Genomic DNA, 24322 nt, shown 5'->3' with positions numbered 1-24322 from the left:
GTAGGAAGAGAGAGAGAGTTGAAAGAAGGCATGAAAAATCCGATCTTCTTACAAATCCTGAGGTATTGGGGGAGGTCACTGTACAGTCACTAGAGGTCACTACTGATCTACGGATCATGTAAGGTTGTATTAGTAACCATGCAAAATTTCAAGTCCACCGGACAAAGGGAGCTGGTTGAATATTGAGTTACAAGATTTGACCCAAACAGATGAACAGATGCAGAAGTCAAGTTAAATAAAAGCATTTAATAAAGGGAGTTGGGGAGGGGAAGAGAGAGAGAGAGAGAGAGAGAGAGAGAGAGAGAGAGAGAGAGAGAGAGAGAGAGAGAGAGAGAGAGAGTTAAATCAAATAAGAAAAATTTGTTTCTATTTTACAATGGTTATTATGCTTAAAAATGCAAAATCATCCTTTGTAATCTGACAGAAGTAAAAAGTTTGAAGACAAGAAGTTGAATTTTTTACAAAAAGTAGCAATTGTAGAGACATAAATATATGTTATTGGAACAATAATTGTGCTCACACCTAACAGGAATACAATGTAAGGTTTCCAAGGTTTCACTATAAAAGTAATCCTCCAATTATCCGGATTAATAGAGCCAAGGGCCCGTCAGATAATAGCGAAATCCGGAATATGGCAAGTAAAAATATCAAGGGGGTGTTCAAGGGCAACTCTGTACTCTTCCTCGCCTAACCTTATCAATACCACATTATTGTAAACACTCAGTATACGTATAATACAACAACCATCGTACTTGAAGTGGAAGACTTTATATAAAGGCAATTATCTACCTTTTTCCCCAGATTTGTAACAAAATATATTGCGTAAATACACTTTTGAACAAATGCAAACCCATCTTTTTTCTCTCTCATAAATGAGACAGTTCAGGTAGCCTACCTATGTTCACCCACAGCCTGTCATGATTTAATGACCATTAATGTATTTTTACACAACTTTATCAGTTGTTACCATGTTGTATTATCATACATGAAACCCCCCCCACCATCCCAACCCCTTGATGAGGTGAGGGGCATAGGATCCAGTGCAGGGAGAGTATGCTCTTTTATTCTGCTCTCTGCTGTGGATTCAACTGAACATTGGGGCCTTTAGCTCCTTTATTCCTCCTCCCCCAATAAATTTTTCCCTTCCCTTCTTCCTCTTATGTTGATGACCTTGGCATGGTATTGGATTGCTGAATTCATTGCTCTTTTAACTTGATGGAGGTTGGAGTTGGACAGCATGCCACTCCTCTTGTGAAACTAGAGTACCCAAGGTGGTCGAGCGAGGGGAAATTTTCCTGTCTAGTGTCCCTCGTTGTGGGACCACCGTGACGTGGTGAGGGGCCTCTTGAACCCCAGGGAAGTATTTTCTGCGTTTTGAGCCCAAGTCTCATATATTATTATATATTTCTTCGGACTAATTTTCTTATCATTTTTCGTAAAATTTATTGGACCTGATACATAGGAAAGGATATCATATCTGGGATTGGGGTTATATCTGAAGCTAAATAGTGGGAACTGTGGTAGGATCATCAACTACCAGATAATGTTCGGGACTGTTCTTTAGGGCTGGGCCACGGATTCCAGGGGGGTGTGGTTCTAGGGGATAGGACTTGGCATTGTATCCGGTTTGCCCATAATACGACTGTATTCTTGTAATACTCTCAGTCCTAGCAAGTGGGTATGGCTTACACTTGGGCCACTCTAATTGTGTTGTGCACATCCCCTGTGGGCAGGGCAGGGATGCGGACATTTGGGAGTCGGTTCTCACTTGTGCCATTGGTGGAAGAATGAACTCCATGAAAGGCTGATGATATCTTTTTTAAATTTTCAGGATTAATTTTAAAAAATATATTATTATTATTATTATTATTATTATTCTATTGAATATTATTGCTGCTTCAGCTGCATTTATTTTGTAGAAGACTTTTTCTATTTTCCTTATTGCGGACTTCTCTTCAGTGGAGGTGCGTGCTAACAGCTCGCCTATATTTGTCATTTCATGGGGAAAAGTCAAAATCTGGATTCTGCTTCTTTATATATTCTATACAGTTGGTTCTATACAATTGTTGCCGCGACGCAGCTTGACAGACTCTTCTGTCATTCTCCAGCGGAGCTAGTAGAGGACTGGCAGATTGCATAGGTCCTTCTGAATTTATACACGGCTTCAGAGGGGGTCATGGATGGCAAATTCTGATTGGTTGCAGTCAGCGAACTTCAAGCCAAATTTCTGGGCGGCTCGATCCTGACAGATCTTCGCAACCTGGGAATGTCATTCATTCCAGGTTCCCATTGGCCTGCCGTTGCGTGATGTCATGCCGGCTGACATCATCGGTAGTTTGGCTGCTATTGGGCTGCGGATGAATGATGTCATTATCTACTCTTTCTGTCGAGTCGGGGATTGTCTCGAAGGGCGCCTCGCTCATCAGGGCATCTCCATTCTCATCAGGGCATCTCCATTCTCAGGGTTGTCGTTTTCAACATTCGTTGGATTTGGCGGGTGTTCTGCATTATTCTTCTTAAATTCGTGGGTAGGAGCGATGCCTCCTGCGTCGTATTCATTGTTGGTTTTTCTAAATGAGGAGCGCTCTAGCAGCGCAGACGTCAGGGTCGGCGGCTCTCCCGATTATACTTATATTTTGTATAATACTGTCGGGAGATGGAAATATTGTGAGTAGCACGGGCGTGGTTCATGATGGCACCCTCCTGGGCGTGGCAGGAGATCCTTTTAGACAGATGCATCGTGGTCATTCCAATATAAGCGCCGGGGCATCCTCGGACAGGTCATACAAATTGGTAGACCACGTTCTTTTGCTTGAGGGGTTCTCTTGCTGGCGGAGAGGGGTTATTTTTCATCACCAGATCACGGTGCGGCGGTTCTTATAATAAATTATAAGATTTATTCTCTTGCTGTCTTCGGTCGGGGTGACGTTTTCCATGACGATTTTCTTCATGGAGTTCTCGTCCTCACGGTACTGGAGATGCATCCGGCCTTATAATAGATCTTTATGTCATCTTGGGGGCAGGTTGTGTGTTCTCACCGTTGTACCATTTTTCCAGGCCAGTTCGAATTTCTTTGTTGATGAGTTTGTTGGTGAAACCATTGTTCACCAACATTTGTGCAGCACGTTCGAATTCCTTGTTGGTGTCCTGCCAGGTGGAGCAGTGGGGAGAGGCCCTTTAATGAAGGTCCTGACTGTCGTGTTCTTAAACCTAGCAGGGCACTGGCTATCCCCATTCAAGCAAAGTCCCAAATTGGTGGATTTTGTGTAGACTGATGTCTTCAAGTTCCGTTCCGTCTTTGTGACCATAACGTCGAGGAAGGGGAGCCGGTCGTCTGTGCTGAATCGACAGTGTAGTTCAACACACTACATTGTTGGAAGGTCATAAGGGCTTCAACCTCCTCCTCGTTGTCTGCTTGAACGAAGACGTCGTCGATATATCGGGCATATTTGTCTGGATTCTCTCGAAGACACATTCAAACGGTGCCCATGTAAAAATTTGCAAAGAGGACGCCCAGTGGAGAGCCCATCGCAACGCCCATCCTTCTGTCTATACATGTGCCCTCTGTGCGTAGTGAAAGGCGCCATCTTCGTGCAGATCTCCAGCAGAGCCTTCAGGGAACCTTCTGGGATGTTCAGGGGGGTCATTGTCGGCTCTCTATAGACTTTAGGATAATATGGATGGTTTCATCCACAGGCACGTTGGTGAATAGACTCTCACGTCCAGAGAAATGGTCCCTGCGCCCGGGAGTCTCGGATCACTGAGGAATTCCACAGAGGACTTCAGGCTATAACTGCTCGGGATGTAGGAGGTCAAGATATGATTTAGTCGTTTGGCGAGGGCGTAGGTCGGGGCAGGTGTTTGACTGATGATCGGGCGGAGGGGATTGCCAGCCTTGTGTGTCTTGACAAATAGGTAACCAAGTTCGAAGTCACGATGGGGAAGATGGACAGCATTGCTGGCAGCATTCACAGTGCTGATGATCTTATTAGCTTCCCTCTTGATGTCTTCGATGGGGTTCCTCGTCAGCCTCTCGAATTTCGTCGTGTCCGACAGGATGGCATCCAATTTGTCGAAATACTCCTCCGCACGTATAAGGACAAAAGCTGCTGTCTTGTCAGCGCGACGCATGATGCCTTCCTTTTCCTTCAGCTCCTTCGCAGCTTTCCTCATCTCACGGGTGCAGACTCCAAATAGGACCCTCTCCGTGAGGGCTTCTGCTAACAGGAGGGGCTGGAGGGCGCCGGAAGTTCTAACGGTGCCTCGAGATTCTAACTGTTGTATGGATTCAAGCATCAGTTCTATTTCCAACCTCTTCTCGTGGTTCTTTGGCCTCGAAATAAAGTGGCAGTTCAGCCCCAAATTCAGCAAAGCGCCTTGATCCGGGAGGGCTGGAAATCTGTCAAATTGATGTAATGCTGCTGCGGCGCACTGTAATTTACCGCCGTTGAGGGCGGTGAGTTTGCGATGACGCCCCTCATGCGTTGGGTCATATCATCCTCCTCGAAGGCGGTTTAGACAGGCCAAAACTACTTCTTCAGAATTCATCAGGGGACACGTTCGTTATCAATGTGGTCATCTTCATGGTCAATCTCAATCGGGTTGTCGCCATTCATGGGAACATTGCGAGAGAACAGGTTGTTCTGCTTCGGGTGCTCCATCTCCTTCATCGGTGGGTCTGCTCGTCCGCTGCCGGGCGTTCATCCATTGCTGGTGTAGGCGTGATGCTTCGTTGTGCAGGTCGCACAACTCCGACATCTTAGTTCCCAATTGCCGCTGCAGGAGGGACCGCCTGAAGCTCCTGGTATCTTCGCTTGTTCTTGCTGAGGGGTCGTGCAGTCTTAAATTAGTATAATTTGGCAGCAGACCCTCTTTTAAACAGGTTCTATTGAATATTATTGCTGCTTCAGCTGCATTTATTTTGTAGAAGACTTTTTCTATTTTCCTTATTGCGGACTTCTCTTCAGTGGAGGTGCATGCTAACAGCTCGCCTATATTTGTCATTTCATGGGGGAAAAGTCAAAATCTGGATTCTGCTTCTTTATATATTCTGTACAGTTGGTTCTATACAATTGTTGCCGCGAAAAACATATCATTGTTGTAGATACTATATACTACAGAAAATCAAACTGGAAAAATTAAATCAGGAGAGTAAAAATTTAACAGTTAACGAAAGTCAGATTCAAACTACAACAAAAAATGAATCAAGACCTACAAAAATACAAACTAACTTATAAAATATTTAAGAAAATATCAGCTTAAATAATTCAGAGTAATTTGTTCGCTCTCACATTACACCATTCAGTCGTCATATAATTCAATGGAATATAAATGGATTATTAACGAGAATGCACTTAGGAGAAGTCCATCGACTTATAAGTGAATACGAACCAGTGATTATATGTATACAACACGTTGGAAAACTTCTTCCAAATGTAGGTAAATATTTACTAGCCACAACATCGAAGGAAAATGAAAATAATTTAGGAACAGCAATATATCTCCATAATAAAATATATGACAAAGTAGATATAGATTACACTGAATTACAAATTTCAGCAATAACAGTGAAAAGAGAAAATATGTTTGATCTTATTAACTTACACAAGCAGCCTAATAAAAAGTACGATTTAAACATATTACAGAAAATAAAAGATTTTAAGAATCCCATATTAATTGTAGGAGATTTCAATGCACATAATCCAATATAAAACTATAACAATATTACACTGGATAAAGACGGAGAAAAAATAGAAAAATTGATGAACACTTAATAATCTCGGTTGTCTGAATGACAACGCAGTAAATACACATTGTTCCAAACCCATGGAACATTTCCCTCAGTAGATGTCACCCTTTGTTCAACAAATATAGTTGACAAACTAGATTGGAATACTTTTGATAACTTTTACTCAAGTGATCATTTTCCCATAATGTCCTTATTAAATAATAAACCGAAACCATACTCTCCACATTATAACACGCAAAAAGCAGATTGGGACATTTTAACTTGCATACCAGAAATATACCGCCATATGATTGTTTGAGAAATCACAATGAGACAAACAAAGATCATTAAAAAGGCAGCAGACAAAGCTATTCCTCATTCGAAACCCCATAATAAAAAGCAAAGTTCCCAGGCGGTCAGATGATCTATATGAATCAGTGCAGGAAAAACACTCTAGCAAGAAGGTTAGACACTCTAAACAGAAAATTCAATAAAATAAATAAATCAAAACCGAGAAGAAAACCTATTAAGGGGAGCGGGAGCGTTTGACGAAAAAATCGAAGAATCCAAATTTTTCCTGATATTTCACATACAGACTCTTACACCTCTTGACTATATTCTCAGAAAACTTTATTAAAAAATTTGCAATCGTTTTGGAGTTATAAGCCACAACTGTAACCCTACTATCACTGAGAAAATTACATTTTTCGTATAATGTAATAACTTCAGTATATCGGTAGTAATTTCAATTTAGCTATCAAAGAAGAATATCTAAATGCGGTATATGGCAACTGTATCCAACGCAAGTGCGCAGAGGCTCTGTTGGGTGAAGGAGTGTACTGGCCACTTTAATTACAATGTTGCCAACTTAGCGCTTTTCGCGCTAGATTTGGCGCGCTTTCAATTATTTCGGCGCCCAAAAATTTTCGTTTGGCGCTGGCGCTTTTTTTTTTAGCGCTTTTTAAGGAAAGAGGATTTCTACATTAAATAGTATTCTTGCCATTAAATATGGATTGAAAAGGCGCGGGCAATATTGCTATCAATGTGAGCTTCCAAGTGATGTCAAGAAAATTGGAAGTCTCGAAGCTTATGAAAATGAAGATGCAGATGGAAACTTTGTTGGAATGTTAGAAGACTTCTAAATTTAGCAGAAGCACGTATATAATTTCTAATGATGAACAGTACGCGTAAGTACAGCATAAGCTTTATTAATTACTGTTTATTTCTTATTTGGCGCTTTTTTTAGTGCATTAATTAGAAAGTCTAGCGCCTTTTTAGTGCCTTTGCGATCCACTTTTAGCGCTTTACTGTCAAATCGAGTTGGCAACCACTTACACTTAGGTGATCAATCATCAGTGGCAGCTCAGCTCTCGACGAAGCAAAACGTCACGCTGCCCAACCTTGTCCGTGTTTTGACACGCTTTTCATTCAGCGCACTTATATCACTTTGCAAGTCAGTTTTTTGTATTTCTCTTGGCTTTGCAATACTTCTTTGTTCAGAAGAAACCATGCCGAGATCAAGAAAATTTAATAACCTGGCCACAAAGAGGAGTGTGGGCAACTCTGACACCCCCCACAATGTGGGATAATACTCTTTCCAGGAGAGAGGAAAGGGGGACCAGGAGCCTAAATATACGAGTATAAATATAATTCAATATACATAAAATAATAATCACAGATAACACCAATATGATATAATATATCAAATTTGTCATAAAAACCTCAAAGTGTGAGACAACAAGCAAATAAATGGACAGACAAGCAAAAAATGTCATCATAAAACTTTGGAGGCTGATATCTCAAAACTAAAGTTATCGACCTTCAAATGGAAACTCAGATGTGACGTAACGAATTCACCTACCTCAATGAAACAAAAGCAAATGAAAGCTAAATAAATCGTCTACAAAACTACAGAGAGTTTTTTTTTATTTTGTCCCAAAAATATTTTTGGGATTTATTTTTCCACGAAATCGATCCAAGATTTTTCAAAAATCGAAAAATATTTTAAAAAAATAATTGAAAAAAATGCTCTATTACTTTATTCTAATCTATAATACCTGTCTACCACGTAAATTTCAGCTCTTAAGTTGCAATAGTTATGGCTGAGTTTTTTTTTTAAATGGTGGGGGAGGGTACCAGCGAATGGGCTGGGCGAGAAGGAAAATATGAATACTGACCTTTTTGCTATACATAAATTAACCGATACCCAAAATTTCAAACTCATGATTTTTTCAAACGCTCCCCTTAAAAATGGCAAATATGTTATTAGAAATAGATGCGTATCGAGAGAATAGAGAAAAACGTATTTTTTCGAAGTGGAAATATCCTATTTCCATTTTGGGCCAGTACGAAAGGACCATAAACTCATAAATCTCCCAGCCTGTCACAAGAAGTCGCTAACCATATCTTCAAGAACACACCAGCACTAACGGGGCGCTAAGAGAACTTGCATCTGGCCGTGCCTTTGAAATCCACGAGGGTCCTGCGAAGGTTAGTAGAGTGTGGAAAAACCTCACCCCCTTGACTTCGAAGGATAGCCCAAGGAAATAAGCCACGCCCACAGGTCAAGCCTAGATGTTTTGGCCAATCAAATGCCATCAGTGCCAGAGACCTAGAGACGTCCTACAAGGAGTAAATACCCAATAATCAACAGGAATTCCTTAAAACACACCTCCAAAAGTTGGAATGAAGCAAGTGGAGGAGGTGCCTCAGGAAAGCAGTACCTGCCCAGAATATGACTTCATGGTTGACACAAGGGAAAATGGGAGATATAAGGACAGGCAGACAGAAAGGAGAGAGAGAAAAAGTCAGAGAAAAGGGGGGGAGAAAAAAAGAGAGACAGAAAAAGAGTCGAAAGGGGGAAAAGAGAGAGCAGAGTGGGAAGAGAGAGAGTCAGAGGGGAAAAGAGCAGAGTCTAAGCAGAGTGGGAAGATAGAGAGAGTCGAAAGGGGGAAAAGAGCAGAGTCTAAGCAGAGTGGGAAGATAGAGAGAGTCGAAAGGGGGAAAAGAGCAGAGTCTAAGCAGAGTGGGAAGATAGAGAGAAAAAGCAGAGAAGTGGGAAGTAGAGAGAGTGAAAAGGGGAAAGAGCAGAGTCTAAGCAGAGTGGGAAGATAGAGAGAGTCGAAAGGGGGAAAAGAGCAGAGTCTAAGCAGAGTGGGAAGATAGAGAGAGAGAACTTTTCCGAAGGGAGGGGAAGCAGAAAAGACAGAAAGAGAAGAATTATTTGCAAATTGACTCTTAAACCATTAATCTTCGTTTAGTCTCTCGAAACCATTAAGAAACAGTTACGAAACTATAGGTGGAACTGTAAGACAAGAAGTGCAAATAAAGAAGAAATGGGAACAATTAATCATTTTCCCTTTAACCTCAGTAATTTATAATTTAATAAGTGTTTTTAAAGAACCACTTGTTCCTGCTACAAATAACTTCCACGCCATGACCCCGGGTGCGCTACCATAGAGTTGGGCCCTTTGAAGGAAAGAAACAGGGTCCGACAACAGCTGGTGGCAGCGGTGGGATAACGAGAGCTAAGTGGGATATCAACAGCTAAGTGAGATAACCGCGGGTGTACAGGTAGTGATCACGAACAGTTGGCGAAACAGTGAAGTGAGATAAACAATTGAAAATAGAATAAACAAGTGATCAAAGAAAAACACCAAAGACAAAACATAACATACGCCACTCTGCAAAGAAGAAATAAAACACGCCCCACGCAAACACACACAACGCTACAACAAAGCAGAAGACTACGCCGCAGAGAGAGAGGCCCTTTTCCTGTCGACGCCACGATGATTCCCGTGACCGAGTGAGAGCAAGATCCCCAGCTAAGGCACAGTGACGGAAGGACGCTGAAGAAGAAGGTGAAGAAGAAGACGAACGAACAACCCAACCCTTGGACGAAAGCCTACGAATAACAAAATCAAGCTGCCGAGAGAATACGCGCAGAAGGACGAGAGAAAAAAACGACACACAGTAAGAATGTCCTTACGGTCACACACACACATGTAGAAATTTTTTTTTCTTTGAGTTAGAAACACACAAAAGTAAATCGACTAAGAACACTTCTATTGATATTCATTTGAAAACACAAAACTCATACGTAAATTAAATAGACTTGGCAACAAGAGTTTTTTTTTCTTTTTCTCTTTCTTTAACTAAGCACCTATTGATCTTTTTACTAAATTTTATCCAACATTTGGTATTACTAAACTTAATTAACGTTTGGCATGACTAACCCATAATTGCTGTATTTTATTTGTGTCATTCTACGGTTATTTTAATCATTTAATTTCTTATTTAACATTCATTAGCTGAAATTTATATATTTTTCGATCGAGAAATCTCAACTTGTTTTTTTGTTTGCTTAAAGGTGTTCAGAATCATAAGTTTTTTGAAGATTATTTTTTCTTTAATTTTTTTTTGAAGCGAGTGATAATTTGTTTTACCAGCACTGTCAAGGATAATTGGAAGTTAAGGGATTTTTTTTCTTTAACACCGCCAATCGGTAATTTAGAATTTCGGGTAAATTTTAGTGATTGATTAACTTTACTTTAGGTAAGATAGAAGTGTTTATGATGATCTTTTGTGAAATTTTTTTTGTGATTTGAAGAACTGGTTGACTTTATTTGCTTTGTTATTACTGCCATTATACTCAGTGGTTAAGAAAGTGTTTGTCATTAGTGAATAAATGCCCAGGAGGAGATCGGCACAAATTAATAGTGTATGAACTCCTGTTTACACAAGAAGTCAAACCAATAATTTAACTATGGATAGGGGAACACAGTCAACTAGCCCAGTCTCTGCAACCTGTAGGTACACATAAAAGACATGCAATTAACCATATAGCCAAATTTTGCGGAAGGAAAGAAGGTCAGGGTGCCTGTAACTTAGAAAACTGGATAGAGCAGGTAGACATACATCTTAATAACATAATAGGCACAGATAGCGAAAAACTCAGTGAAGCGAAGAGTTATCTGGATCTGGAAGCAGGGGGAGACTTCAAACGATATGTCCATTCCGAGACATATCAAAGACTTAAGAATTGGGAAGAAATGAAACAGTTCTTTAGGAAGGTATATTCCACAGTAGGCGAAACAGATCCCGTTATCAGTCTTGCAAGGATAGCTCACTGTTATAAGGCAGATAAAAGAAGCTACCAAGGGATGAGTTCCCAGCTATATAACAATATGAATGAATGGGGTCACTTAGTTACATCCACTAAATGGGCAGAGACAGATAAAATGTCAGTAGCTGATGTCAAAACCATTATTAGGTTAGCATCCATGATTGGAAGTTTGCCAGCCAAAGCTATTGGAAGGATGACCCGAAAATGGGAGACTTCAGATGACATAGCTGAGATCGAAGAGAAAGTAGCAAGAATCTTAGGTAGAAATCACGAAGGGAACCCCGTATACAGACCTTTAGTCACCATAGGACAAGAAGAAAGAGGACAAAATAGTTCTAGGAATCCAGATAGAATCAGAATTAGGACGTTAGGTAATACAACTCAAGGGGGATTTTCAACAGTCACGTGTTATAACTGTCAGAAGAAGGGACATTATGCCAGTGACTGTCGAGGGATAGTTTACTGCCCTGTCCATAAGAGAGCCGGGCATAGCGCTCGAGATTGCAGAAATAGACCTGCTTCAGCACCTAGATATAGATCTCAGTCAAGAGGCAGAGGTAGAGACCGTAGTCAGTCTCCACAAGCTAGAAGGAATAGGGTTCAAACCCAAACAGGTAGGTATCAAGATACTAACCAAACTGCGAGTATATCAGATGACACAATGGTAAATTTTCACTCCAGTGGTATAATGGGTCTTCCTTCATAATAGAGGGAAGGACCGGATTGCAAAACCTAAGCCAAACTAGACAGGTTAGGAAAGTTAATATAGGGAATGAATATAATTATAGACCAGTATTTCCCGCACATGTTGGTTTAGAGAAACCTATTGCCACATTCTTTGATACAGGAGTCCTAAGAATATAATGTCAGAAAAGGTGTATCAGATGTATTTTTCTCACTTAAGTTTGAACCCAGCAGTAGACTGCAGAATCACAGATGTTCAGGGTAATAATATCAGAATAGTAGGACAAATAGATTTTCCTTTTAAGCTGGGAAGAATTTCACTAAAGGAGAAGGTTCTAGTAGTAAGAGATATACAGTTAGGGTTTGCACATTTGCTAATTGGTTATCCAACTATGGCTAGAGAAGGGATCAGCATTAATGCACCTAGAGAGCAATTAGTGATTAGAAGGGGTCATGAAATTTCTAGAATACCTCTATGTAAATTAACAGGAAGAATCCCGACTCGAGAGCACTCTTCATTGAGAAGTATTCTAAAGAAAGACACGACAGAGGGAAGATATTCAGTATACAGCACAAGCTCTCAACAGATAAATACTCACTTAGAAACCAACCAAGAAACTTACTTGAAATTAGACAGGGAGTTAAGACTTAAACCAGGAGAGAGCGCATGGATAGAATGTACAGTAAATCCAATTTTTGAAGGGAAGGAAATTCTCACGCTTACTGAAGAAGCGCAAGTAAAGGGGTTACATTACTCTCCTAGTCTACATGAAGTCAGGCAGGGTAAAAATAGCTTTGCAGGTTATGAATAACAGAGAAGGAAAGGTTAGGCTGACACAGGGAACAGAATTAGGTTTAGCAGAGGTATACAGCATTCCCATTCAAGTTGTAGAGAAGGAAACGGTAGCACCAATCAATAAAGAAGGTGAAAATTTAGCCCAGGACATAAAACTGAGAAAAGCTAAGATAGGGTCTCACTTGAAAGATATTAAAGAAGATTGTGCTAGAGAGAAGCTCATAGATTTGCTAAGTGAATACCAAGACATAGTCGCTATGGAGGGCGACACACTAGGTAACACAGGTGAAATAACGCATAGAATAGACATTCCACAAAACACAAAGCCAGTCTACATACCAGCCTATAGAGTAGCCCATTCCCAGAAGGAGATCATTGAAAGAGAAGTACAAAAAATGGATAGGCAAGGAATAATAGAACCATCAAAATCTCCATGGTCTTTCCCACTTTTGCTAGTTCCAAAAAAGGATAAAACCTACAGAGTAGTGGTAGATTTCAGAAGGTTAAACAAGATAACTGAAAATGATCCTTATCCAATGCCGTCTATGAGAGATCTTATCACAACGATCGGATCCAAGAAATACTTTACCACAATAGATTTGTTGCAAGGATTTTTACAAATTCCTTTGGACGAGGAAAGTAAACCATTAACTGCCTTTAGTACAAGCAACGGTAGATATCAATATGTGAGAATGCCTTTTGGTCTGAAGTCAAGCCCAGTAACCTTTGTGAGATTAATGGATAAGATTTTAGGTGATTTATTAGGCAAGGATGTACATTGCTATATAGACGATTTGATAATAGCAACAGATACAATTGAAGAACACATAAAACTGGTAAGAGAAGTACTAAAGAGACTGAGGAAGGCGAATCTTAAATTGAAGTTAAAGAAGTGCAATTTCCTCAGAAGGAAAATAGACTACCTGGGACACACACTAAGTGAAAAGGGTGTGGAAGTAAACGACTTAAAGATTAAGTCAATCAAAGAGTATCCTACACCTCAGTGTAAGAAGGATGTGAAGTCATTTTTGGGATTAGCAGGTTTTACCGCAAGTACATAAAGAATTTTGCAACAATATCCGCTCCGCTGACGGAGTTATTAAAGGAACATGTGTCATTCGTATGGAAAACAAGGCAACAAGAAGCATTTGATGAACTAAAGGAAAGGTTAACTCATTCTCCCGTACTTAGTTTCCCAGATTTCAATAAGGAATTCTTTTTAGCTACAGATGCAAGTCGCACTGGTATAGGAGCATGCTTAATGCAGAGACATAACAAATATAATGCTATAGCATATTACAGTAGAAAGCTAAAGCCCACAGAAGTAAACTACTCAGTAACAGACCTAGAGTCTTTAGCCATAATAGATGCTTTAAAACACTTCAGGTATATCATATTCGGGTACAAGATAACTGTATTCGCTGATCATTCCGCCGCAGTAGAAATGCTTAAGAATCCGAATTTTTCCGGACGTAGAGCTCGTTGGTTTATGACAGCCCAAGACTATGACATAGAGTTGAAATATGTTCCAGGGAAGGCCAATAAAGTGGCAGACGCCTTATCAAGGCATAATACACATATGTTCCAGGGAAGGCCAATAAAGTGGCAGACGCCTTACCAAGGCATAATACACAAAGTGATAGTGTGAACACGAAAGGTCACGAAACAGAACAGGCTGAATTCAGAAGCAATGTATTTACCATACATTACACAGAAGAACTTTCCAGACAAAATTTCATAAGTGAACAAAAAAGTGATGAAGATTTAAAGGAGATCTTCGATTTTGTAGAAAATAAAAGAGAATTTAGTCAAAAGGAACGAGCAGAACTAAGTAACAGAATTGGATGCCCCATAGATGCGGTAAACGTCATAGACGACGTACTAGTTTGGATGTGTCACGAGTGTGACCCGTTTGATCAATTACTAGGAGTACTCCATAAAAGGATAGTACCAAGGAGCCTAAGAAATAAAGTCATTGAGTTAATGCATGACAATGACATGAGAGCTCACCCAGGAAGGGATGAGACAGTTAGACTAGTTAAAAGATCGTTTCATTGGAAAGGAATTTACAAGGATGTTAGTAATTACGTGAAGAGCTGCAATACTTGCAACAGTTACAAGGGAAGAACAGATAAGGAAATACCTCTAGGGAAATATCCCATTCCGCAGACTCCATTTGAAAGAGTAGCCATAGATCTAATCACTAATCTTCACACCACGAGTAAGAGGAATAGAAATATATTAGTGTGTATTGACGCACTCACTAGATATACAGAGTTAATACCATTAACTAGTAAAGGAGCTAAAGAGTGTGCAATCGCTCTTTTTGATAAGATATTTTGTAGGTATTCTGCCCCATAGCTCATAGCTCATTATATCTGATAATGGCACCGAGTTCAATAACTCATTGGTTCAAGAAATTTGTGATGCATTCAAGGTAGAAAAGGTAACGATACAACCGTATCATCCAGCTAGTAATGGCTTAGCATGGCTTAGCAGAAAGAAATAACAGAAAGGTTCTAGATGCATTAAGGCATACAGTAGGACAGGATCCTGATTGGGACGTCAATTTACCTTTAGTCCAATTATCACTAAATGCTAAGTATCATACAAGTACTCAAGCAACACCCATAAAGGCTTTAATGGGATATGAACCAAGATTACCATATGCGTGGCTAAATCAGCCAATACAGCCTAATTACTCTGAAGATATTATGAAAATAAGAATTGGGAATTTCAAGGTAATTCATAAGCAATTACACAAGAATTTAGAGGAAGCTCAGAAGAATATGATAGACAGGCATCAAGAAGGATTAAGGCCAGTAGATTACAAGATAGGCGATGAAGTTTACCTCAAGAAGGAAGTAAGAAGTGGAATTAATTACAAGTTAGCCACTAAATTCACAGGGCCATACAAGGTCATAGATGTGCAAGAGACTAAGGTGAAAGTGGAAAAGGTGAATGAAGTAATACCTTCCACATATGCTGAATCATTAGAAGAAGAAGGATTTTGGATTAATAAAGATAAAGTCAAGAGAACAAAAGAAGTGAAAGAGGCAGAACTGACTGAAGAATTAGAAGAAGCTACTTCAGAAGAAAAAACTAGATATAACCTAAGAAATAGAAGAGTCACATTTCAGTAATAATGATAAGAACAAACCCATCAATTCATCCTATTATTCCCTGTATTTGATTTCTTTGTTGCTGAGTTTGCCTTCATTGGTTGACTTAGTAATGAAACTATTTTTTTATAATGTTGCAATGCTTACTTTAATTAGTCGGTCTTGTAACAAAAGAATTTGGGGTTAAGGCGCCGTAACTTCGAATTTATTTTTCTTTAACTGAGGGGAATTACTTAGGAAGCAAGAAAGTAAAGTAAAATTTCTGAAATGTAACGTATTAAAGTCAGAAGGGTTAACAGTCATCTTTAGGGATTTGCAACCCACTATCACTAATAGAAGAATGAGGTAGAAGTTTAAGACAGGTTTTTAAATGATTTCAACGAGAATCTTGTTTTATATCAGTGTACTAATCATAGAAGTAAAAGGTAAAGAAATGAGAAATACAGTTTGTAAGGTTTGTGAGTACTTTAAGGATACCTCATCAAGGAGAAGTCTTGGCATAACCCGTAACATGTCAACATTGAAAGGAGTGCATGAATTATACTAACGCTAGAAGTAGAAATAGCAATTACTTATTTTCCCATAGAACTAACACGTTTACGATCTTCGTTTCTTAGAGATACTTTAAATAGCGAAAGCTTACCGATTTGTTTTGCCAGTCACAAAATATTCATAAGTACTACTTTGTTTTAGCGACCCAAGTTGCCAGTCATACTTTTGAGTTAGTCATTAAAATGTAGAAGTTTCCTATGCAAAGAGAAGTCTATACTTTCATTGATAAAGTCAAGCAACACGTACACAAGTAAGTTACACGTTATTTACGCAATGTTTGAATACACCCAAGATACAAGTAAGGACATTATCATTCATTTGTAGCAGCGAGCCCAACAAGAAATCCATGAAGAACGGCCAAGAAATGAAGATTGCCGCCTTACGATTGTACAGATAGATTACTTTTAAGAATTTAAAATCCACCTGTTAGGCAGCTAGGTATGAGGACTGAGTAAATCCAAATGTAACTTGGATATATAATTGCTAATGTTTCTTTGCTCTTTTATATATCATTTACGATTGTTTTAATACTTAAAGCCAGATTCATAGAAGGAATTTGTCATACAAAAGTGCATATTGTTAGGAGCCCTCATAGTCCATACTGTTTTGTTTATTTAGAAAACTGTCAGGAGACAGTTAGGTAGCATGGCCGAGACTGTATCGAGAGAATAGAGAAAAACGTATTTTTTCGAAGTGGAAATATCCTATTTCCATTTGGGCCAGTACGAAAGGACCATAAACTCATAAATCTCCCAGCCTGTCACAACAAGTCGCCAACCATATCTTCAAGAACACACCAGCACTAACGAGGCGCTAAGAGAAATTGCATCTGGCCGTGCCTTCGAAATCCACGAGGGTCCCTGCGAAGGTTATGGTTAGTAAGAGGAAAAACCCTCACCCCCTTGACTTCAAAGGATAGCCCAAGGAAATAAGCCATGCCCACAGGTCAAGCCTAGATGTTTTGGCCAATCAAATGCCATCAGTGCCAGAGACCTAGAGACGTCCTACAAGGAGTAAATACCCAATAATCAACAGGAATTCCTTAAAACACACCTCCAAAAGTTGGAATGAAGCAAGTGGAGGAGGTGCCTCAGGAAAGCAGTACCTGCCCAGAATATGACTTCATGGTTGACACAAGGGAAAATGGGAGATATAAGGACAGGCAGACAGAAAGGAGAGAGAGAAAAAGTCAGAGAGAGTCGAAAGGGGAGAAAAAAGAGAGACAGAGAAAAGTCAGAGAGAGTCGAAAGGGGGAAAAGAGCAGAGTCTAAGCAGAGTGGGAAGATAGAGAGAGAGAAGAAGAGAGAGAGTCAGAAAGGGGGAAAAACAGAGTCTAAGCAGAGTGGGAAGAAGTGAAAAGAGAAGCAGAAAAAGACAGAAAGAGAGAAGAAGAGAGAGAGCAAGTCAGAGTGTGGGAAGATAGAGAGGGTCGAAAGGGGGAAAAGAGCAGAGTCGAAAAGGGGAAAGCTCAAACAGAGTGGGAAGATAAAGGGGAAAAGAGCAGAGTCTAAGCAGAGTGGGAAGATAGAGAGAGTCGAAAGGGGGAAAAGAGCAGAGTCTAAGCAGAGTGGGAAGAGCAGAGTCGGAAAAGCAGAGTCTCAGAGTGGGAAGATAGAGAGAGAGAACTTTTAAGTAGTGTGTTAGTGCAAACTCTTATTATTTCTAAAGTCTCTCGAAACCATTATTTTAAAGTCTCGAAACCATTAAGAAACAGTTAAGAACTATAGGTGGAACTGTAAGACAAAAATCAAATAAAGAAGAAACGGGAACAATTAATCATTTTCCCTTTAACCTCAGTAATTTATAATTTAATAACTGTTTTTAAAGAACCACTTGTTCCTGCTACAAATAACTTCCACGCCACGACCCCGGGTGCGCTACCATAGAGTTGGGACCTTTGAAGGAAAGAAACAGGGTCCGACAACAGATGCATTAAACCCTCTATATAATAAAATATCAGCCAGATTCAGAAAGGAAGTCATAAAAGGTATCAGAAATAACAAGCGAAACATCCATTCAAAAATTATAGGAAAATTTCCGAAAAATAAATGGAACATACATGAGACCACGCAGACAAGCTGTATTAGATAATGGCAAAAAATTTGAACCCCTTCGAAATTAGTTTTACCAAAGTGGAGGGTAGAGGATGCAGACTGGGATAAATTCAGTAAGGGTGTCAATCTAAATAGGGAGTTTGAGTCCTTTCATTCTCATCTAGATGCCTATGATTACTTTACTGAATCTACTTTGAAGAGTGCTGAAGGCTCGATTCCAAAAACAAAAGACAAACCTCGTAGACCTGCAGTTCCCTGGTGGAATAAGACATGTGGTATTCTGAGAAAAGTGACTAGGAAGTGCTACAGACGTTACAAAACTAGTGGCTCCCCTCAGTCTAAATTAATCTACAAACGTGCTTTAGCCAAGCAGCGGCGCTTTTATAAGAAAGCCAAAAGAGAATGTTGGCTTTACTATATTAATGGAATAAACTCCAAGACCCCACTAAGAGTGGTGTGGCGCAAAATAAGGAAACTGAGTGGAAAATTTGTTGCGTCACCATTATCCTCATTAAAAATAAATGACATTCTAACCACAGCTCCTACTGAAGTTGCCAATGAGCTAGGAAAACACTTTTCTAGTTTCCAGCCCTAACAATTATTCTCCAGAATTTCAAAGAATTAGTAATTCTGAAATGTGTCTGAAGTTTGATTCAGGAAAATTGGAACCATACAACTACAAATTTTCCCTAAGAGAACTTCGTGAGGCACTCTCCTCAAGTGAATCCACAGCTCCAGGTGAGGATACAATCATATATGAAATGCTGAAACACCTCCCAGATGATGCCAAAAATATTTACTCAAGATTATAAACAAAATATCGGAAACTGGAATTTTACCAAAGGACTGGAAAATATCCATAATTGTCCCTATTAAAAAGCCTAATAAAGATGCTTCTCAAGCCACCAGCTATAGACCAATAGCTCTTACCAGCTGTGTATGTAAGCTGATGGAGAAAATGGTAAATACTAGACTAGTTTGGTACCTGGAAACCAATGGATTACTATCGCCATTTCAATTTGGTTTCAGAAAAAACCGCTCCACCCTTGATCCCTTTACCGTGGTCTTCGTCATTCCAGCTTGACAGACGAACAGAGGTTATTTTAACCAGATTAAGGATTGGGCACACTCGTCTAACCCATCAGTTTATTTTAGAAGGAAGCAGCCCTCCAGAGTGTGCTTACTGTGACGAGACACTAACAGTGGAGCACATTCTGGTGGTCTGCCCCAGATATTTTAACCAAAGAGAGAGATATTTTCAGGGTAAATCCCTGTCTGATATTTTGGGAGATGAAGCAGATATTTCTGCCATCATCTCTTTTTTAAAGTGTATTAAAATTTTTAACGATATTTAATTTATTTAATTTATTACATCACATAGAATTTTAATGACATTAAATTTATGTATATATCACATCATTCATTAAACTTCATACCCTTATTTATTGGTCACATCACTTCATTTTATTTATTAATCATTTCCTTCATGAATTCATAACTTTAACATAATTTATTTTCTCTCCATTACGGCGCTGAATGGCCTTGTTGGCCCCAGTGCCTGGGCTTTTGCCCTAAATATCATACATCCATCCATCCATCCTTGATCCCTTGCTGAGGCTGACCAACCAAATCCAGCAAGGATTCGTCAAAGAATGTCAGACCATTGGCATATTTTTTTACTTAGAGAAAGCATATGACACTACCTGGAGAATTAGCATCATGAAACAATTGCACAAGATGGGCATATGTGGAAGAATGATCAGGTTTATGTATTCCTTTTTAACAGACAGAATTTTTAAGGTAAGAGTGGGAAACCCCCTCTCCCAACCTTTTATGCGGGAGGAAGGAGTTCCCCAAGGAAGCGTTTTAAGTGTAACACTTTTTTCAGCGGCAATAAATAGTGGTTGAAAAAATCTCACTCCCTGTTAAATGCTCGCTTTTTGTCGATGACCTTGCAATATACTGCACGGGATATGATTCCTTGTCTGTATGTAAACATTTGCAAAGGTCTATTAATGCTATTACTTAGTGCGCTGATGAGAATGGTTTTAAATTCTCCTCTTCCAAAACAGCAAGTAAGATTCACCAGGTGCCGGCGTGTGGAAGAGGTTCCCACACTTAGTTTAAAAGGGTCCATCCTTCCTTACGAGAGTGAAGTTAAATTTCTGGGGATGACAATTGACCATAAATTAACATGGGCTAGCCACATAAATGCCCTAAAGTTTAATGTTAAACAATCTATGAATATTTTAAAGGTTGTTTCTGGATTTAGTTGGGGGACTGATAAGAAATCCCTTCTGAGACTATATGACTCTCTGTGTCGATCTAAGCTAGACTATGGCTGTCAAGTTTATTCCTGAGCCTGTAAAACCAAGCTAAAGGAACTGGATGTTGTATACAACATGGGGTTGAGAATATGCTCAGGGGCTTTTAGAACTTCGCCTGTTGAAAGCATATATGTCGACACAGATCATTTTCCCCTTGACCTAAGAAGGCAAGAGCTAGGATTGCGATACATGGCCAGAATGAAAAGTGCTCCAAAAATCCTTCCTTTCAAGCACTAAAGGAAACAGACTCTCGAAGTTTTTCTGGTGCAAGAGCTTCTAAAACATTCCAAATTCGACTGAATGAGGGTGTCAGGAATAATCATCTTAAATCCCAGAAGTACTGGAAGTAGAATATCCTGTAAATCCTCCATGGCTTATCCCAGAAGCATCAGTATGTAAGAAACTGTTTCACAAAAAAGGATTGCACTGAAGAAGAGATTAGGAGAAAATTCTTAGAGCACAATGTTACCCATACTAATTTGACAAAAATCTACACAGATGGATCAAAGTCAGATAGTGGTGTTGGTTGCGCTGTTATCCTTGGTGATACAGCGTACACAGCTAAGTTACCTGACTCTGCATCAATATTTACTGCCGAATTAACAGCCGTAGTGTCTGCCCTAGATTTAGTTTTTCAAAGTAGTGACTCTAATTTTGTCATATACTCACTCTAGAAGCACTCAGACTCTAGAAGCTATTAAAAATTTAATAGCTTTCATCCATTAATTCAAAAAGTTCAGGAGTGGCTTTTTCGTATATATTGTCGACGTAAATCAGTCTATTTCTGTTGGGTCCCTTCTCACGTGGGAATTGGACACGAGATGGCAGACAGGAAGCGAAAGCTGCTAGTATTTTATCAGAAACCTTTTTCAGAAAAAGTGCCTCATACAGATCTAAAAGGTCCCAATAGATCTTATGTTTTAAGTAAATGGCAAGAAAGGTGGACTTCTCCTCTTCTTGCCAATAATAAGAAGTATAGAAATATTAGGGATAATATAATGCTGTGGTCTTCGTCATTCCAGCTTGACAGACGAACAGAGGTTATTTTAACCAGATTAAGGATTGGGCACACTCGTCTAACCCATCAGTTTATTTTAGAAGGAAGCAGCCCTCCAGAGTGTGCTTACTGTGACGAAACACTAACAGTGGAGCACATTCTGGTGGTCTGCCCCAGATATTTTAACCAAAGGGAAAGATATTTTCAGGGTAAATCCCTGTCTGATATTTTGGGAGATGAAGCAGATATTTCTGCTATCATCTCTTTTTTAAAGTCTGTTAAAATTTTTAACGATATTTAATTTATTTAATATATTTATTACATCATGTAGAATTTTAATGACATTAAACTTCATACCCTTATTTATTGGTCACATCACTTCATTTTATTTATTAATCGTTTCCCTCATAAATTCATAACTTTAACATAATTTATTTTCTCTCCATTACGGCGCTGAATGGCCTTGTTGGCCCCAGTGCCTGGGCTTTTGCCCTAAATATCATACATACATCCACATCCATCCGACACCTGCGTGTACATCCTGAAAGAATTGCTGAACTATTACCTATCATCAGCCTCTCCTGTTTTCCTATGTTTTGTAGATGTGAGAAAAGCATTTGACAGAGAAACTACCTGAAGCTCTTCCTGAAGCTGCACAAACGAGGCTCACCTGTATATCTAATTGGCATTTTATGATGTTGGTTCTCCACACAGCAATTCTGTGTCAAATGGGATAACGTACTGTCGTACACCTTCGGCTCCCTGAACGGGCTCCGGCAAGGGGGCATTCTCTCTCCATACCTGTTTAACACGTACACAGATGCCCTGAATGTCAAACTGAACTCAATCCCAATCGGATGCACTATCAGCGAAACAACAATAAATAACCTCTGTTACGCTGATGATATGGTTCTGATCTCCCCATCAGTGCATGGTCTCCAGCGACTCATCGACACCTGCCGCCAATATGCAGAGGAATTTGATATCCTATACAACGAAACTAAGATCCAGTGCATGTCGCTGCTCCCGAGATCGCTTAAGCTTACTGCAGAACCACTAATTTTCCTCGGAAATCATCGTCTGGAATTCGTGCCTGAATTTCCGTATTTGGGACACATTATCACGGACGACCTAAAAGATACGGCAGACGTAGAACAGAGGCGTCGTAAACCATGTACAACTGGCAACACGATTGCAAGGAGGGTTGCCTTCTGTCACCGAGAAACGAAACTGTTGCTCTTCCGCTCGTACTGCTACAGTATATATGGGTGTTCCCTTTGGACGAACTATACCCGAGAGACCACGAGACGTATCACTTGTTGGTCACGATGACATTCTGAAACGCCTCACAAACACTCCTCGCTATCACTCAGCCACGCAGATGTTCATAGGAAACCGCCTGGATAATTTGAAAATCATTGCGAGGCGAACATTGTCCAGTCTGATCACCCGACTGAGAAACAGCAGCAATTCGCTCATACGAAGCTTCCTGAGCAGTGAGGCAAGAAGAAGATCTACATTGTGGGAAAGATGGAATAATGAGGCGTCTGTTCCTTAAATCACTTATTCTCTGTTTTTGCAATTATGAAGTGTCATCTCCAGAATCTGTTATTATTATTATTATTATTATTATTATTATTATTATTATTATTATTATTATTGTTGTTGTTGTTGTTGTTGTTGCTATATTTCTACGTTCCTTGCTGTTTTTTGGTATTCTTACTTCCTGTTACTACTGTGTTTAATGTCACTAGAGTTTTGCAATTTTCAATATTCGTATTTAGCCCCCTGGATCTGACCTCTGTAACCACCTAAGGACCCCAGATGGAAATTAATCGTCTGCAATCTGTATTTTTTCTTATTTTTTTTTTCTATTCCCCATACAATTATTGTCATCACCATTATTATGAATTCTGTTTTTTCTACTTCTTCAGCATCTGTGTGGATACTACCGATAATTATTTTTGTCATGTTACCTTATGTATCTAGATTGTGTGTTTTGTATTGTATTTGTATATTCCATGTATATAGCCCTGAGCTGCAATAAAGATATTATTTTATTATTATTATTATTATTATTATTATTATTATTATTATTATTATTATTATTAATAGAGGGAGAGAATAAGACTGAAAGAAAGAATAGAGGGAGAGAATAAGACTGAGAGAAAGACCAACAGAGGAGAGATTAAGACTGGGAGAAAGATTAAAAGACTGGATAAGAGAGAGAGAAAGATTTATGTATAATGAATTTAATACTAAACGATATTTTTGGCTTAACATTTATGAATATGAGTTACGTAACTTACGTGTGTGTAAGTGACAAGTATAATATAAATGTAATATAATATAATATAATATAACATAATATAATATAATACAAACCTAGAAGGAAGCCGAAGTCTCAGACCACCCGAAAAACGCAAGGTTTGATCAGCTTCCCCAATGTACTATATATGGTCGATTATAATTGAGGATTATTATTACTGCATTATTAACCACTCTTCACAAATGTGTCAGTTTTCAAAGCACAAGAAAAAGAAGAAACACTGAGAAATGTCACTTGGATAAATCACCGGGCCTTCCCGACGGACACGCGCCCGCAAGCAGATAAAAGACAGACGCACAGATACGCACTTCCACACAACCAGTCCAACGGAGGTACGGTCACTCACTACAGTGACTACTGCTGCCACTCCCCAGTCCCCAGGCCAGGGAGAAAACGTTTAGCGGAGGACGACTGCTTGTAATGCAATCGCGCCATAGTAAATTGCTTCACTTTACGAAATATACCGTTCGGATGTTATTTCTGTTAATCCATATATTAACGAATTCGATAAAAAATGTTTATATAAAAATCAGATTCAATCAAAACAATTAAAATATAAAACCAAGAAAATTCCATGTTTCAAACAGGGTTTTAAGCAGTTAGTCCGA

General features: G+C 39.3%; 2 protein-coding genes across 2 annotated transcripts in view; both read right to left on the bottom strand.

The window, feature by feature from the left end:
• The window catches only part of LOC136854859 (uncharacterized), a 4556-nt gene extending 260 nt beyond the window's left edge, over positions 1 to 4296 (bottom strand). The window contains exon 1 of the mRNA XM_067131393.1: positions 3721 to 4296. Within this exon, the coding sequence (XP_066987494.1) occupies positions 3721 to 4296 (576 nt within the window). The remainder of the gene's footprint in view (positions 1 to 3720) is intronic.
• Positions 1 to 24063, bottom strand: part of LOC136855160 (uncharacterized) — a 33109-nt gene extending 9046 nt beyond the window's left edge. Inside the window, exon 1 of the mRNA XM_067132071.1 lies at positions 23771 to 24063. The gene's annotated coding sequence lies outside the window, so the exon portion shown is untranslated. The remainder of the gene's footprint in view (positions 1 to 23770) is intronic.
• Between the last annotated feature and the right edge of the window lie 259 nt (positions 24064 to 24322).

The sequence above is a fragment of the Macrobrachium rosenbergii genome, chromosome 30, assembly GCF_040412425.1.
Source record: "Macrobrachium rosenbergii isolate ZJJX-2024 chromosome 30, ASM4041242v1, whole genome shotgun sequence".
NCBI lineage: Eukaryota > Metazoa > Arthropoda > Malacostraca > Decapoda > Palaemonidae > Macrobrachium > Macrobrachium rosenbergii.
The sequence above is the reverse complement of the archived record's forward strand: the minus strand, read 5'-3'. Positions and strand labels throughout refer to the sequence as shown.